General features: G+C 37.6%; 1 protein-coding gene across 1 annotated transcript in view; it reads left to right on the top strand.

Moving 5' to 3' along the window:
- Positions 1–18175, top strand: part of Prdm5 (PR/SET domain 5) — a 155550-nt gene that overhangs the window by 66420 nt on the left and 70955 nt on the right. Inside the window, exons 6-9 of the mRNA XM_041641533.1 lie at positions 42–163; positions 3555–3634; positions 7623–7707; positions 9082–9239. Of these exons, the coding sequence (XP_041497467.1) occupies positions 42–163; positions 3555–3634; positions 7623–7707; positions 9082–9239 (445 nt within the window). The remainder of the gene's footprint in view (positions 1–41; positions 164–3554; positions 3635–7622; positions 7708–9081; positions 9240–18175) is intronic.

Genomic DNA, 18175 nt, shown 5'->3' on the forward strand with positions numbered 1-18175 from the left:
TATCGTTATCACTTCTGCTCCCCTTGCTACTTGTCTTATAGTTTTGAGCAGCACCAGAAGGCTTGCCGAGGGGATGCCAGGTTTGTGTGCAAAGCCGACAGCTGTGGGAAGAGGCTGAAAAGCAAGGAGGCCCTGAAAAGGCACCAGGAAAATGTCCACACTGGTGAGGAGCATCGGACAGTCCATACTAACTGGAATCCCTCTCCCTAGGCTGTGGGATATCTTCTTAATTCTCCTTTGTGAGGAGGCTTCCCATTGTGCACATCTGACTTGTTTGCGTGTTTCACTGAACATTGAGCCCTGTTTTCCAAGTTGTCTGATTAATCATCACTGTAAATCAAGCTCCCGCTTAGCTACTCTTGTCACTCAGGTGTATTGTTTGATCTCTTCATTAGTTTAGCCTTTAAATTTCATTTTTCTACATTGTGAAATTGATCGTTTGCAGTTACACTTTGAAACTTTGAAGCGATGTACTTCTTCCTTAATACTTTTAAAGGAACATTCAATACCTTTAGTGCTTGCATTTCTTCTATGCCAGAGAAAATTCCTAGCTATATTTTAGAACGGAGGTGAAAATACTTGAATTTTCAGCAAACACTTGCTTAACTTCTTGTAATTGCTAGCCAAAGAGTAAAACAAAGATAACATTTGCTTGTCACCCAGGGTTTTGTCCTTGGTATTTTCTCAACCATGGTGAATATAATTTGGGTTGTGATATCTGCTTGACTGTGGGCTCTTTTCCCTTCTTTGCTGTCTGATTGGTAAAGGAGTTTGAGACCCAAGGACATCATCATGTCATTCTGTGCATGTATGTTTCTTACATATTAGCTTTTATCCTTCACTTCTGGGAAGTGAGCAGAATTGCACCTTTGAATCGGGAGGAAACTCTTTTCCCCTTCTTGTTTATCCTTAAAATTAGGTGAAAAGAGTGACTAATACCCGGGATCAGGACCTCTGTTGCCTGAAAATAACTGACTTTAATAATAAGGTGACAAGAGGTTAGCATGAGTGTGCCTGATGGCCTCACTTTATACTGGGCCTGTGTAGTGAGAGCCTTGAATAGTGTTCTGGTAGCAGAAGGTGAAACTTTGTAATCTAACCTTCAGGGCATGCCAATCATCAAGACTTCTCAGCGTTGTTTTGTCGCTTGCTTTTTGAAGAACATATGGCTGGTATATGGAAAATGACTCCCCCATTGAATTTAAATATACGGGTGCTTTTCATATGATGGCAGAAGCAGGCATAACTTTTTGATAGATTTGCCTTCATTTTTTTCGTAATGCTGTTTTGGCTAAAATGCTGTTCTTAATTTTCTCCATCTTTGTCTGCAATGTATTTTAACCAAACTTTTATGTCAGTATAAAGTCAACTTTGCTGAACTAAGTAAAAAGCCAGATGGATGCTACAACTCTGAAAACTTTTCCATCGTCATAACTAGGCATATGGTCTTCCTGCTGTGCTTATAGTGTAATTTTTGAGTCTTCTTGTAATTGGCCTTGGGTTGCTTACTATTGCAGCTTTGGGGCATTTGTGGTAATTTTCAGGAAACAATTTGTGCATGAAGATTTTGTTTCATCATCATTATGCCGTGTTGCAGGTCATGATACGATATGAAAGCTGCTGTATTTCAGCTAAGGTCTCCATGTACACCTCGCATTTGTTTGGGCACATGATTTTATTTTCTCATCCTCAGACTCTCTTATGCTTCTCCCCTTTTCTGTAAAGTAGGTATAATGGGAGAGTACTTCCTATTATAGCAAGGATAGCAACACTCAGGTATGGCTGAGGATTCCATAGAGAAGCAGGGGTACTTGAGGAACTAGGAAACCTTGTTACTTCTATGGTGAAGCATACCTCTGTGCATGCACTGTAGAAGGTAAAGGAAGAGAAGCTGAATATCGAAACATGGTTCGAACTTTATTTTTGGAGAAATAGTAGCGTATGGTGGATAGGTTTGAGGTAAGCGTGGTTATGTGCCTTCCTTTCACCGTCACTTGCTTTTGTGATTGTCACTGTGACTTGTTGCTGTTGTTTGTTTTGTTTTTCTGGTGCTGATTATTTAACCCAGGAGCGCCCCTCCCCATAAACACCACTGAATTTTTTCACCATATCCCCAGCCCGCCTTAAAGTTACAAACCATGTATACCTGAATATAGGAGGCTAAAAGTCTATTGACTCTATAGTTGTTAATGCAAAGGGGTATTTATGAGAAATGACATTTTTCTGTATTCTCACAAACTGTTCCTGTATTTCTTTGTATGAATCCAATATTCCAGTTGTAAGATAAAAATGATGTGAGAAAGAGAGAGAAGAGAGAGTAGGGATGGGAGATTGGTACTGAAGCAGAGGCGGGAGTGGGAAGATAAAGCGAAATGAAGTGGTTGAGATGTCAACCTCTCCTCTCTTTTCCACTCCTTTTACCAGCCTTATGGGAAGAGCAGGGCCTGGTCTCAACAAGAGGTGTCCTAGGGCTTAATGAGCTATGCCAGGAAGGTGGACCATGTAAGCAATGGGCATTGGGAAAGGATGATAAACAAGTACATGCAGGCTAATATTCATCTTGCTGTGGGCAAAGTTTGTATTTTGAATCTGTGTTGTAATCTCCAAACAAATTTCCTTGGCTGTGTAGTGTATAGAGTTCTTTGAACAGATAAAGTTACCTGCTGTTACTATGAGTATCCTGGTATCTTGAAAAGCAGGATGAAAATTCCTACCTGTCTTTTAATAAACATTTACTTTCATTTCATAAACATAGTCATACAATATAACCAAATGACACAGCGATTTTAGTTTCGGTGACTCATGTGCATGTCATTGAGGTTGGAGTGAGAATGGATATGGTTTCTTTCACTTTGTTTAGGTGATGTGATGGACACAGGGTACTGCAGTATGTTAGATATTTACTTTGGAAGTTTTTAAGTCAATCATTTAAAATTGTAAAATATCATTTTGAAGTTATTTGTGATGGTGCAACTAATACAGTTTTGACAATGCATATTAAATTATCTTCTTTAGTCACTAGGAAGTTTGAAATATGAAATGACTCTTTTAATCACTGTAAAAGAATATAAAATTTAGTCATGGTTTGATTTTCTAACAGTGTTGATTGCCAATATAATACATTATTGTGATTGATTCTGCATTATACGACCTATAATACTTCTTTAGTAAGGCATGAGCACAGATTCTACAGGAATATATTGCTGAAAGAATAGTCTGTGGATAGCAGTGAAGGGAATCCATTTGACGAAAGGTAAAGGAGATGGAAAATCAGTGTTGGAATTAATACGTTCACTTTTCCTTTTTAAAGCACATTTGATTTATTTTTATTTTGTTCTGACTTCTGTGGACTTTTGTTTTCTAAAGACTATCTTAACAGATGGAATAATGAATGCTTTATTTGGTATATATAGAAGCTGATGATCTGGGGACTTCCAAGTTTAGAAAGAAAGACTTGAGTATATCAGCAGAGAATTCTAAATCATGATGGTGAGGTCCTGTAATTACTGGGTCAACCTCAGCTAACCTGTGATGGTGTTTTGTCCCTGTCTTAGGTGATCCTAAGAGAAAGCTCATATGCTCAGTGTGCAATAGAAGGTGCACTTCAGTGTCAAGCCTGCAAGAGCACAGGAAGGTGGGTAAGAGCCTGTGGGCTGCCATATGCACTTGGTTGATGTTATACTAAGACAGAACTGAGCCAGGGACAGTGGGCAGGGGAGGAAACTGAGAATAGCTGTGTCATTCAGAGTTAGCTGGCAGATTCTTCAATGCCAGGAGTCATGTCTAGCTGATTCCCACAGAGCACTCACTGCATCTTCAAGATTTTTCAGTTGTTGTTCACTCAAGAAACACAAATCAGTGATTTAAAACATACTTTTTTGTGCTAAGAGTTTGCATTTTTTATTAAAATCAATACATATTATAGTTTAGTTTGGTGCAAAATTAATTTATAAGCTATTTATGTCACAAATAGAATCCACGATATCTCCTGATTTAACATGTTAAATATTTAGTATATCTAAGAACCTGGAAAATTTTCAGTTACTTGATATCCAGAGAAAAGAAGATATTGCTGATAAGTGTAAAAATTTCACTTTTCTTGTGATTTGTAAAATGCCTTTTGTGTATTTATATATAGATTTATTACATAGTAATTTTCAACTACTAGTCCCCGAAATGTCCCTGGATTTACATTATGACATATGAGATAGTTACTGTCATGTTGTCATGAGTGAAGTTGACTCCTGGCTTTAGAGGGATTTTTTTTTTTATCATCTTCAGGAGAAATAATGGATTACAAATAAAGACCAAGTTTATTTTTTCTGTCAGTAATTATACATGTTACATTAGGCTGGATTTCTCATTTCTGAAAATGGATATTGAATTGACTAGAATTTTCTGTTCATTCTTGTATTTTTGCAGTATCCAGCTGGTGATTTTATGGGGCTGTTTGAAGATGTAATATGCCTCTTGAATTTGGGTGTCGTATTTGTGCAGGGGCCAGGCTATTCTATCCAGTAGCATTCAGATTTTAGTCTATGTGCTGACTTTCGAGAATGCGAGTCTAGATAGTTTTCTTCTAGCTCCGCCCCAAGTGTATGTGTGTATACTTTTGAGTGCAGACAAGCACATGCCATGCAAACATATGGAGACTAGGGCAGATGGTCTCTGTCATTGGTCTGCACTCTCTGCCTTGTCGGAGACAGACTTTTTCTCTGCTGCATATACCAGATTGTCTGGCTCCTAAGCTCCTGGGGGACCTCCTTTCTCTGCCTTTTGTGACATGACAGGAAACCTGGGGTGGCAGACATGCTTTTATATGGGTTCTCGGAATTTGAACTTAGTACTTGATGCTTACATAGAGGATGCTTTACCCACTGAGTCTCTCAAGGTCCTCTAGGTCCCTTTTTCTCTCTTGTTCATCTTAGGACTTGGTGAATAGAGACTTAATCTGAGGCAAAAAATATTAAATATGTTAGAGTATATTTTTCTAAACACCCCTGTTTCAAAGTGAATGATTTATTTCCTGGGTCTATTTAATCTTAGATGATGATGTTTAAGATATTTTAACAGAGTGCTTTAGCAATCTTAGTCATGGAGCCCCTTTCTAAATAATGTGTTTTTTTCCATTTGTTAATAATGTAGAGACTTAGTGCATAAAAGAATAACTTAGTAGAAAAAGGTATACCTGTTGGTAGAATACAGAAAGCACAGCTGTGCCTTTAAGTTATGAACATTTGAAGAATTTTAATAAATCATTAGTTCAAGTAGACTTCCCTGTCTCTATTGTAGAGTAGCCCCTCAAAGCCCTTCTCTATACAAGGGGGACTTTAGTAAGTCCAAAAATGTCAGTCATTTTAGTTGGCCAGCTCTAATGTCTAGTAGAGTATAGTTGCAGTGTTTTCCCATAACAGTAGATGGTGCTTTATGACAATATTAAATTACAGCATAGTATTTTATATTACAGTATACTATCTTGTATTGTAATAAAGTACATTATAACTTTTATTTCAAGTTATTTATTTGGGAATTCAAGTAGGAAATTATCATCCTCAAAATCAGCATGGAAAACTGGAAATTTAACAAAAAAAGGTTTTCTTAATATTAGGTATAATTAAATAGTATTGTCTGTCATTTGTTAAATTTTGTTAGAAGTTTTGAAAATATCCACTTAATTTTCCACTATAAATAATATAGTTAATTCAAAAAAGCTCTTATGTGTAGTAAATGCTGAAATTTATCTCTTTCATAAGTTTAACCATGAAAAATGTTCCAAAAACCACAAGAGTTAAAAATTGAATAAATTTTGCAGTATTTTATTTAATGGTTATTTTAGCCATAGATTTTAAAAAACATTTTATATAGTAATACAGTTTGAGTAATACAAATAAAGTCTTCACTTCTATATGACAGAGAAGGTTTGTCATTTTAATATCTTGCCATCATTATAAAATTATATTTTATGTGTTTTTACATGCAGTGGTTAAGAATGTAAATTTGCACCTTCAAGCTTTAAATAATCATTCCGTATCCTGTCCTTATTTCTTCACCTTGCGTGTTTAGCCTAATCCCCCACAGGTGATTGATAGGGAGAGTGCCTGACCTTCCTCTGTGCCCTGTTGCACTCTCTTTCCAGTTCTCTTACCAAGAGCTGCACAGGCTCCACCCTGCAATCTGTCCCTGCGCAGAATTGGGTGTGGATGAATCTCCGCATGTGTAGAAGTCAGACCCCAGAGGATCTATGTCTGTCATGGCTGCCTGCTTTTCTGGCTTTTCCCAGTTCTCGCAGTGAGTTCAGTCTCACTAAAGAGTAGAGTAGTTAGGGGAGGATTTCAAGCTCAGATCTGCCATGGCATAGAATAAGACCAGCCGCCAGGTCTTGGATCTGCTGACCTTTCTCCCTCCAGCCCTTTTTCCTTTCACTATTCCTGCCATGGCCCCTTAGATCCCAAGACAGCCTCGTCCTCCACTTGTGTGCTTTATCACTCATGCTGATCTTTTTCTCGGTGACATCTAATTATTCTGCAGTGACAGACACAGTCTTGGCTGTCTATGGAAGGATTTGTTTGCCTAGGGTTAATCGTTGTACTTTTGGCAGAACCAGCCTTGAATCCTAGCCCAATAATTTGAAGCCCTTGATCATTGGGTGGGTGGCCAGTGTTTCCAAGGAGGCTTCATGTAGTCTGCTGCTTAGAGCTGAACACCTTCCTCATGATGGTAAAGTAGGCTTCTGTTTTCCATACCAAATATTTTATAGTTTGAGATAGAAAGACTTCATCTCTAGTTACTATATCAGCACTATAGTACCTGGTTGTAACATTTGCATTAGTTTGTGTGCTAAAGTATTAGTTTGTGTTCTGAATACATTTTTTCAAAATCTATTTTCTTCATCTATATTTAGACTATATAACATGTCATGAGATACACATATGTGGTAGAATTGTCAGAATAATGAAACAATTTCACATTCACATCTCACGTTTTTATTCAGTCCCCTACCCCATGTCAGAGCTCCTGTAATCTATTCCTTTAACTAAGAATTTTTGAGCACACCATTATTAATATTCTACTATTGGCCATATTGCTTAGGTTTAATGTTAGGTCTTTGGAGTCAATTATTGTATTTATGGGCTATTTTATGTGGCCCATCATTTTTATTATGATCCTCCGGTCATGTGGGACTTCATTGTGAGCTTAGTGACTTTAGATCAACTTCCTACTAACCTTTCACTGTGATTGACAGTTTCTTTTGTACTTTTACATTTAAACTGCTAACGACAGCTGAAAGAGGAATATTGTATCTGCAGGTAACATATACCTTCCCCTCTAAATTTTATGTATAACACAAGTTAATATTTGTTAGTTGTGAACATTTTTTTACAGTTGGTATGTTTACTACATATGAATAGGACACCTATATGGCATGCTTTACTGGGACCATTTTTTCTTAGTGATGCATCAGCTACACAGTTTGGCATGGCATTTCCACTGTACATGAAGCCAACTTAGGGCAGTGTGGGTCCAGTACTAGCAGCTATTCACATGTTTACATGTTTTCTTCAGCTCTGTAGAATTCATTAGTTATTAAGATTTGGTTTAACTGTCGATCTAATCCTTTTCAGATCCATGAGATATTTGATTGTCAAGAATGTATGAAAAAGTTCATTTCTGCTAATCAGCTGAAACGTCACATGATCACCCACTCAGGTGAACTATGTAATTCTTTTTTTTTCATATATATGTTGTTGCTGATTTTTGGTCTTTGGTTGTTTGATTGTTTTTTGCAAGACAGGGTTTCTCTGTGTGGCACTGGCTATCATGGAATTTGCTCTGTAGACCGGAGTGGCCTCAAACTCAGAACTCAGAGATCTGCCTGACTGCCTCCTGAGTGCTGGTATTAAAGGTATGTACCACCACTGCCTAACAATGTACTTCTTACAAATATTGAAATCATTGCAAAAAATTACTTCATCTTGTTGAAGAACCAGAAAAGGAGTAATTAGAATCCTGGCTATAAGTTCTAGCATAGTCATAGTATCTCTAAGTTCTTAATTGTCTAGTTAGAAAACAAAAGGTTGTTTGACTGCAGGATGTGCAAGGTCTACAGAAATCACTGTTTAATTTGGGACTCCAGTTTCTTTATTTTTTATCTGTGGCATGGGACCCTGGTACCTGAAAAAAGAACTGTGAGGATGAAAGAAGGTCATTTACATAATATACTAGCATTGTGTCTGGCATTTAGTGGAGATTAAACAATTATTGTTTTTATTATGTTTCTAGATACTTTGGAATTCTCGATATGGTACTCATAAACTAGAGAAATATGTAGGTTTATGAGAAACATTTCAAAAGATGGATATTCATTAAACCATTTAATATTTGGCTTTTTTTCACTTATGAAGCTACTAAAATGTATTGAAAAGAATTTTTGCCTTAAGCCATCCTTTTAAGGAATTTAGGAAGGTTATAGTTTGAGGATATTGAAATACATCTTTTGAACATCCTCATGGTTTGGAGGAAGAAAAAGTGTTCGTGAGTTAAGATCAGTGATTGAAAGTGTTGGCTTTCTGGTGTGCTTTGTGTGATTTGCGCAGGATCGTTTGCTTGGTTGTTAACACTGATGCCCAGTCCGTGAATGTGTGTGTTTTATCCTGCTTAATGCTTGGCTTCTGCTGAACATGGGAGTTCTGCCACAAAGGGCCTGCCTGGTGCTCTGTGATTACTTCTATCACTGACAAATCTCTCAGCATCGAGGATCTGATTGAAACACAAACTTTTCATCTTTTTCATGCACAAATAGAATTTGTGTTTTGAATTCAAACGTTTTTATTTCAAAGGTTTAACTTTCAGTATATATCTATAGAAGAGTAAGCATTTTCATTTTCATTTGTGAATATGCATGTCTAATAGAATTTGCACGTCTAACATAGATGAACTACATGAAAGGCTGTTTTTTTGTACATGTCTGACTAGGCCTTAGTTTGTTTATGCATAAGAAATAGTTGCAGGAAAGCATGCTTCCTTCCCCTTGGCCCTTGACTTTCATATCAGTGTGAGATTGTCTCCACTCATTTTTCACAGAAAAGCGACCTTATAACTGTGAGATCTGTAACAAATCATTCAAGAGGCTTGATCAAGTGGGCGCCCACAAAGTAATCCACAGTGAAGATAAACCCTATCAGTGCAAGCTTTGTGGAAAGGGATTTGCTCACAGAAATGTTTACAAGAACCACAAGAAGGTAAAGATGCTTATTAACTTGTTAGCTACTGATTAGCTGGTAGGATTTTAGTTGGTCTCTTAATCAGAATTTGGCTGGGCCATGTGACATAAAGTGAATAGGGTGGCTTGAAGAGAATAAGGTGACCCTGCTTCTGCCTTGTCAAGACAGACCTTGTCAAGACCACTGGCCTCTTTGGCTTTTCTTCTTGTCTCCATCCTCTGAAAATTGTTCTCAGAAAAGTGTCCTTCTGTGACTGAGTCCTTTAAACAACTCTCAACTGCTAATCAGCTCCAGTGATGACAAGGTTGTAGCTGTTGCTGTTTCTATGCTCCTTCTTCTTTCTGTGTTTCATATCCCCCCTTTCCTGGGCTTTTTGTAGAGCTCTTTGCTGGGTCTGTTCATTTCTCTGAATGTGTTTTAGATTCTGTGTTAGCTTCCTACAGCCATCAGCACCTGAGACAATTTACTTATTCAGAAAAGTGGTTTATTGGGCTTGGTTTAATGGCTTGCATCCATGATTGCCTGGATCTGTTGCTTTTATACTCAAGGTAAAGCAGAGCCTCACAGGGGTGAGAACACTACAAGAATGAAGGTGACGTTTCCCTCACTGTGGCCAAGAAGCCAAGGGATAATGAGTGAAAGTAGGGGGATGAACTCCAGTGCCTCCATAGAGGGCATTCTTCCAAGTGATGTGACATCTTCCACAAACCTGCACCACCTAAAGGATCCACTCCCTTACAGTAAGCACTTCCAGAGGTGCCATGCCTTCAACATGAGAGCCAGCTAAGTTCTCACCCGTATTTGTCACCACCCCCACTTGAGGATATTGTTGGCTTTGGATGGCTTCTTTGTGCTCTCTGGCAGATGCCCACTGCATCCAGGACTTGGTGTTGCCAATGCTAAGCTGACAAAATGCAGGAAATTTACTTCCTTGAAACATTTCGGCAATGCATTTATCAGTCCCCCTTATCCCAACCAAGAATGACTTTTTATTCTTTGACCCAGGTAATTTCCCTTTTGTACTTTCCTCTTTCTGTACAGGATAGAAAGGCAATGAACTTGAGGTCCTAGCTGGAGCACAAGACAACAAATGGAGATCGAGGGGATACAAATTAGAAAAGAAGAAGTCAAACTCTCACTATTTGCTGGTGATATGATAGTTTACATACATGGCCTCAATAGTTCTACCAGGGAACTGTTACAACTCATAAACACCTTCAGTGATGTAGCAGGATGCAAGATTAACTCAAAAAAATCAGTAACCCTCCTTTTTACAGGTGATAAATGGGCTGAGAAAGAAATCAGAGAAACATTACCCTTCACAGTAGCCATAAATAATATAAAATATCTCAGAGTAACTCTAACCAAACAATTACCTGTGTGACAAGAACTTTAAATTTTTGAAGAAAGAAATTAAAGAATGTTGTGATGAGTAGTGGGCTGCATCCCCGGCACCCGGCCGCCCACATGGCTAGCTTTATACCCGAAATAATTACATGGAAACTGTATTCTTTTAAACAATGCTTGGCCCGTTAGTTTTAACCTCTTATTGGCTAGCTCTTACATATTGATCTAACCCATTTCTAATATTCTGTGTAGCACCATGAGCTGGCTTACCGGGAAAGATCTTAACCTGTGTCTGTCTGGAGTGGGAGAATCATGGTGACTGCCTGACTCCGCTTCTTTCTCCCAGCATTCTGTTCTGTCTACTCCACCTACCTAATTTTCTGTCCTATCAGGCCAAGCAGTTTTCTTTATTAGTTAACCAATGAAAGCAACAGATAAGATACAAGACCCACCTCCATCAGGCCAGACAGTTTTCTTTATTAGTTAACCAATGAAAGCAACAGATAAGATACAAGACCCACCTCCATCAAAAGAAGACCGAAAAATGGAAAGATTTCCCATGCTCATGGGTAGGTAGAATTTGCATAGTAAAAATGTCAATTCTACCAAAAGCATTCTACAAATTCAACACAATGCCCACCAAAATCCCAGCAAAAATTTCAGAGACCTCAAAAGAACAAACGCAACTTCATATGGGAAAACAAAAACCCAGGGTAGCCAAAACAATCCTGTACAATAAAGGAACTTCTGGAGGTATCACCATTCCTGATTTCAAACTCTACTATAGAGCCACATTAAGAAAACAGCCTGATAATGGCAAATGAAAAAAAAAAAAAACAAAGACAGGAGGACAAATGGAAATGAATTGAAGACCCAGATATCAATCCACACACCCATGAATATCTGATTTTTGACAAAGAAGTTAAACATATAAAATAGAAAAAGGAAAGCAAACTCAAGAAATGGTGCTGGCATAACTAGATATCAACACGTAGAAGACTAAAAATAGATCCATATCTATCACCATGCTCAAAACTCAAGTCCATATGGATCAAAGGCCTCAACATAAAACCAACCACACTGAACCTTATAGAAGAGAAAGTGGAAAGTACACTTAAACACATTGGCACAGGAGACCACTTTCTAAATATGCCCCAGTAGTGCAGACACTGAGAGAAACAATTAATAAATGGGACCTCCTAAAACTAAGAAGCATTTGGAAAGCAAAGGACACTGTCAAGAAGACAAAATTGCAGCCTACAGAATGAGGCTATGTTCATAGCAGCATTGTTTGTAATAGCCTTAACCAGGAAACAACCTAGATGCTCCTCAACCAAAAAATGAATAAAGAAAATGTGATGCATTTATACAATGGAGTATACGCGGTAAAAAAAAAAATAATGACATCTTGAAATTTGAAGGCAATTGAATGGATCTAGAAAAGACCATATTGAGTGAGGTAACCCACACCAAGAAAGACAAATATGTGTACTCACTCATAAGTGATTTTTAGACAAAGCAAAGAAAAATCAGCCTACAACCACAACCCCAGAGAACCTTGACAACAATGAGCACCCTAAGAGAGACATACATGGTTCTACATAGGAAGGAGAAAAAGACAAGGTCTCCTCTTGGGGGGGGGGCGGGTAGAAGGAGAAAGGGGAAAAAGGGAGGAGAGAGAAGAAAAATGTCTAGTTTAATAAAAACAACAAAAGGAATGGGACTTTATATCAATACAAAATTCTAAGAAGAAAAAAAAAAGAAATGTAATTATCCAACACTCCTTCTCCAGTCTTGGGTCTTTAATGTAGAAAACATATCACAACTGTTTTTCCTGCCTGTTGTTTCATTATGTTTGCACCCATGCTCCTTTTTGATTTTCGTGAAAAGTGCTAATCATCAAACTCAGGGCCTTGCCCATGAGTGGCATGTGCTCTACCACTGGGCTCCATGCCCCTCACCCACATGCCTTCTTGGAAGGTTTCAGTGTCCTGATATTTCTCTTTTTTCTTGACCGCTTTTATACTCATCTAATCAGGCTTTTGATGCTTAGCACTTCTCACGCTGTCCTACCAGGTACAACATCCAAAAGCGTAACTGCTGTATCACTCTTCTACTCTCCGGTGATGTGAATTCCAAATGCCACCCACATTATAGTGCATATATAGCTTCTGTCAGACAGAGTTCTCTGGACCATCAACCCAGTCTGCTTCTTAAGCGTATCTTCAATGCTTTGCATTAAGCACTACTAAAACAATTTCATACATGCTTTCGCATGTTCAAATGCTTTTATCAGCGCAGGCGCAATGGCTCAGCAGTTAAGAGCACCACCTGCTTTTTCAGAGGTCTTGATTTCAGTTCCCAGAACCTGCATGGCAATACACAACCATTTATATCTTCAGTTTCAGGGTATTGGATGCCCTTTACTGTAGTCCTTCGGCACCAGGCATATATGGCGCATAGATACACACAGGCAAGCTACTCATTACATAAAATAATAATACAAAATTCAGAAACTGCTTCTGTGTATGTGTGGGTGGTGCAGGTGTGGTGTGAGTGTTGGGGGGTGTATGTGGGGGGGTGATGTGTGGGTGGATATTATTTGTGGTTTGTGTGTATGTGTGTACATAATACCGCTATGTGCGAGTGTGAACCATAGTGCATGTGTAAAGGTCAGAGGTACTTGGTTCTCTCCTTTCACTGCAGGCTCCTAGGTTCCAGTTCAGGCTGTCAGGCTTAGGCAGCAAGAGCTTTTCGCTGCTCCGACACCATGACATTAGATATTTGCTTGTCTTCTACATGCTCTTTAGCTTCTTTATCTTCAGGTTATATGCTCTTAGTTCTTCTCTGGGTTTTGTTCACATTTCCACACTACACTTTTCCTTTAGTTCTTCTTTTAAAGCACGTTAGCTTTAATTTTATTATGTTTATTTTGTACATGATTCATGTTCAGATTTAGAAAATGTGTCATATAGAAATTTATGTGAAAACATACGTGATATCAGAAATGCTTGTTTATTGATTTTAGGGAAACACTTCACTATATTTTTAAAGGGAATTTTTAAAATAATATTTAGTGGGCATTGAAGTGACTTCATTATTTACAGTGAGTTTCAAGAAATAGCTATCTCTTGTGAAAGCATTAAAAATGATGCTGATTTTAGTTTCTGTCCAAGAAGAATAGAAGTGGCAGATATATCAAAAGCTGAACATGGCCAATTAATAGTGCTTCACATTGTCTCTGCCCGATTTCTTGCTTTGTACCCTCACACTTAACTCAAGGCCTCCATCCAGGGCAGGGCTGTAGTCATTGTTGCTCATTTGGAATTACATGACTGTATAAAGTATCTGGCTAGTTTCCTATTCGCTCTCTGGAACCCTCTTAATCCTTTCTTTGATGAAACTGATCTGCCCACATTTATGAGTTTTTCACAGTTTGGCTTATGTTATATGCCATATGGGAATTTGGCAGAGGATCTTTGCACTATCCCTCATACTTTTCAGCCATAAATCATATGAAAGTAATAATGATGTCTTAGGGAGGACAGAAACCATGATGGTTGAGATTTCCAAAGTGGAAAACATTCTCAATCTTCTGCCCCCGACACATGTGTTTCTGTGTTGGGATCCTAGTGTGTCGTGGTGTGGTTATGTGAAAATGCCTAGAATATTCAAGAGTCATATGAAAAACTAAGTCAACCTTGCTCCATAATTATTTAGTAATGGTCATTTAGGAAACTACATAATAATGGTAGACAATCAGAACAAGAAAATCATTAAGAGTTAGTCTGATCTCCATCATGAAGCATGCCTAATTATTCTTTTCAGTAAATAAAATATTCCTTTGGATTTTTTGCATTTGTCATCTATGCATTTCATCATATCCATTTATTTCTCTCATTTTGGATGGATTGTGGTGCTTTATGAGGCATTGCTAACAGTTTCACCATCAGTCCTGAAGGTTCAGCCATTAGTTTTTTTGTTTGTTTGATCATTTTTCATTTCCTCATCGTCGCTATACTCAATTTATCTGATCCAGATTAGTGCTAAAATGTCTGGCTAATATAAGAGTCATCTGTCTGGGTCCAGTTAGATTTGAGTTATTGGAATCATAGTTGGTCAGAAATTTCAGAACTATAAGAAACAATAACTCTGAGTTAATCATCTTTCTCCATCTGTTACTTGTCAGATTTATTGCAAAGCAAAACTTTGAAGAAAATATATGGTGATCCCCTCCTCTTGTGATATGGATGTCTAAATGGAACAAATTGTCTTATTTTATCTGCTTGATGATGGAAGCGAGTCCATGGGAGTTTTTAAAGCCCCAAGGAAGTCGTTGGGAGCTTCCTGGCATCAGATATGTGCCTACTCATTAAAGCTCCTTTGTGTGATTTGTCAGGGATGGAGCCCCAGAAGTGTATGTAGGAATCTAGTCACAACTTCTGGAAACATTCTGTTGGGCTCCTATAGTGAGGTTCCATTCATTTGTAGTCAGACTCTGAGCAATGGCATTCTCTTAGCCTTTGGTCCTATTCACAGGGGCATGAATCATTTCAAAGTAGAACCTGAAGCTTAAGTTTGAGAGTGATTTAATAAAATAAAGACTTGCGCACATAATGTATTCATTTTTTTCTTACTGTTTATTACATTTATTTATTTTCTTACCTGTGTTAGAGTGTGTGTGTCATGTCAAGGGACAGCTTACTGTGACTTGTCTCTTCCTTCTATCCTCGGGAAATTCCTGCCTTTACCTGCTGATCCTTCTTGATGGTTCCTAATTAGTTTTGCTATTTAAAAAAATGTGTCTTGTGCCATGGTCCTATCATTTGAAAGACATTGTAGTTCAAACATTGTTGTGGTATAATTTTGTTAGACCTGAAAGAAAAATATAAATTTATCTTTAATAGATCATAGATCATAAATTCATTTACAAAATCAGAGCACAAGGGGTAAACTTAACACAAGAAAAAAAATTCTTAAAGCTTTGTCAAGAAAGTATTAATGTGGGGACTGAAAGACAGGCACTCATTAAATACATCCTAGCTGCCCTGTCTTGTCTTTTCAGCCAGATAGCTGTTCTTCAGGCCTGCTCAAGCAATTCCTTTTTCCTGGTAGTGACTGCAGTTTGAAGATGCTTACAGTTATGAGTGCCAGGCAGGAATTGAGATAATAGTGTCCAGCAGGGACTCATTATCAGCTGGTGCTCAGTGGTCACTGAAAACCCCTGTCTGTTAAGGTTGATATTCTTAAATGGGTGAAGAAATAGCAATGTGAAGCTTACTTTTCAATTAATTATTTTCATGATGGAAGCACATTGGACACAATTTGTACACATTGGCAGTGTACATTATGATCTTTTAATTATGCAAGCACTGTGAAATGATTACCACAGTCAAAATAGTCAACATTTCTGTCACCTGATATAACATGTCCATCATTTGATATGGTTTCCTGTTTCTATTTGATATAATAAAAACATGTAAGATCTATTCTTGTGATTTTACATATTCTCACTACAGAAAGTAAACCAGAGCGTTATTATCTGTGAGATGATAGTGTGTTAATTAACCACTGTATACATATGTCATAATGTCATGTTGTGTGATATACACATATGTAATTTTTATCAAAGAAAATTAAAAGTTAAAAATCTATACTTTTAGCAATTATAAGTATATAGTACTGTATATCAGTCATCTCATTATACATTTCCAAATTTATTCATTGTAATTCGAACTGTGTATCTTTATACCAGGACCATCCCATTTTCCTCCCCTTTGTTACCCTTTCTTTCAGCCATGCTTTTGTCAACTACCATAAACTCTCTGCTTTATGAATTTGACATTTTCAGATTCTACACCATAATTTTCTTTCCATGGCTTATTTTATTTTACATAATGACCTAATCTTTCTGAACTTTTCCTTACTATGTTGAATATTTGGATCATAGCACACTGGGAAGTCAGTGATGCCCTTTTATCCTTGGACCTTTGTCAAGAAACTCCTTATCTTTGCTTTTTCATTAGGTACCTGCCCTAACCTTTTTGCAAACAGAAGAGAGACATTCTGGAAGAAAATATAAGCACATTATTTCTTTGTAATCAAATTTAAAACTTTTCTTGCTACTTTTTCTTTTCTTAATAGACATCTCTTGATAATTAAACCTTAGATCATTTATGAATGCATGGTGGTCAATTATATAGCATGGATTGTATTTACTCTCATTTCCCCTCCAAAAATCAGCAAATACACCACACACACACACACACACACACACACACACACACACACCACAATCCTAGTATTTTCCTGGGTGACATCCTTTTGCATTATTGTCAACAAATTATTGTACATAGTTCTTTTTTCGAAAACAGTATTAAATACTACATGTCAACCACTATATTACTATATGTGAAGATCTGTAATCCTGATAATCTAAGAAGATTTTGTCAACAGAATTAAATACAATCTCATCCTTTACATCAAAGCTTTAACATACTTTTGGTCCCAGTTTGTGAAGAGTTTGAATATAGAAAACCAGAGAAGAAAATCTTGGCAATTGAATGCCTTCATGAAGGACTTGTCTCCAGCATTTCCTTCTCTTTTCTGTGTGGAGTGAGCTACCTGCTATTCTACTGAACTGAAACTGAGCTTGTCAGCAGAGTTCTAGCTTTAGTGTATTTTTCTGAGGAGGAGAAAGCCTTTTAAAGAAGCTAGTTGTACAAATAACTGTATAAATTTAACTTACAAACCTTGAAGACATCTAGATTAAACAGTGATGCAGCTTCAGGTTTTCTGTGTAGCACACTGGGTGAGTGTGCCCTTAAGAGAGGTTTGACTCTTGTCTAATAGACTCCTTTCCTCTCTTCCCTTCTTTATTTTTCTACATCCATTCTATATTTAATTAGTTTTTTTCCCATTTTTAGTTGTTCTTTGTGAATTTTCTAGAATATAGTTTGATCATTCTCATCCCCATCACTCAGATCCTCCAGAATGAACCCTCATTCTTCCTCATTCTGCCCAACTTTACGTCCTCTTTTATCTCTAAACCATCAACTAACTTTGTGCTGCCCACGTTCTCTTTGATGTATGACCTTCTACTGATGTGCAATTGACTTACCAGGGGTCACAACTTTAGAATAAACAGATCCTCCCTCTCTCACCAACTATCAACTGCCAATAACTCCTTAGCTAGGGGTGGGACTTCATGCCCACCTCTGGTCTCTGTGTTGTAATGTAGTCTGGCATGAACATGTGTAGGTCTTGTTCAAGCTGTCATAATTGCTGTGAGTTCACATGTGCCCTGCTGTGCCTGGAAAACAGTTTCCTTGTAGTCACACTGCTTCTGCTCTTAGAGTCTTTCTGCCACCTCCACAATGGTCCCAGAGGCTTGGGAAAAAAGGGTATGATGAAGATTTCATTGGTATTATTGTGTGGTGTGTGTTCCAGAGGTAAAATACCGTCAGTAATACATACTCTTATTATAGAACAGTATAGACCTATTGAGAGTAAATTTTAGCTGTGAATGGCCCTGATGAAAATTTTATTCTGGTACTGTGAAATTAACATTTGATCTATGTGGCTAGAATTATTTGGTATCTTACTAT

This window comes from Microtus oregoni, unplaced genomic scaffold, assembly GCF_018167655.1.
Source record: "Microtus oregoni isolate MIOR12 unplaced genomic scaffold, Mior012 000002F_ref0000024, whole genome shotgun sequence".
NCBI lineage: Eukaryota > Metazoa > Chordata > Mammalia > Rodentia > Cricetidae > Microtus > Microtus oregoni.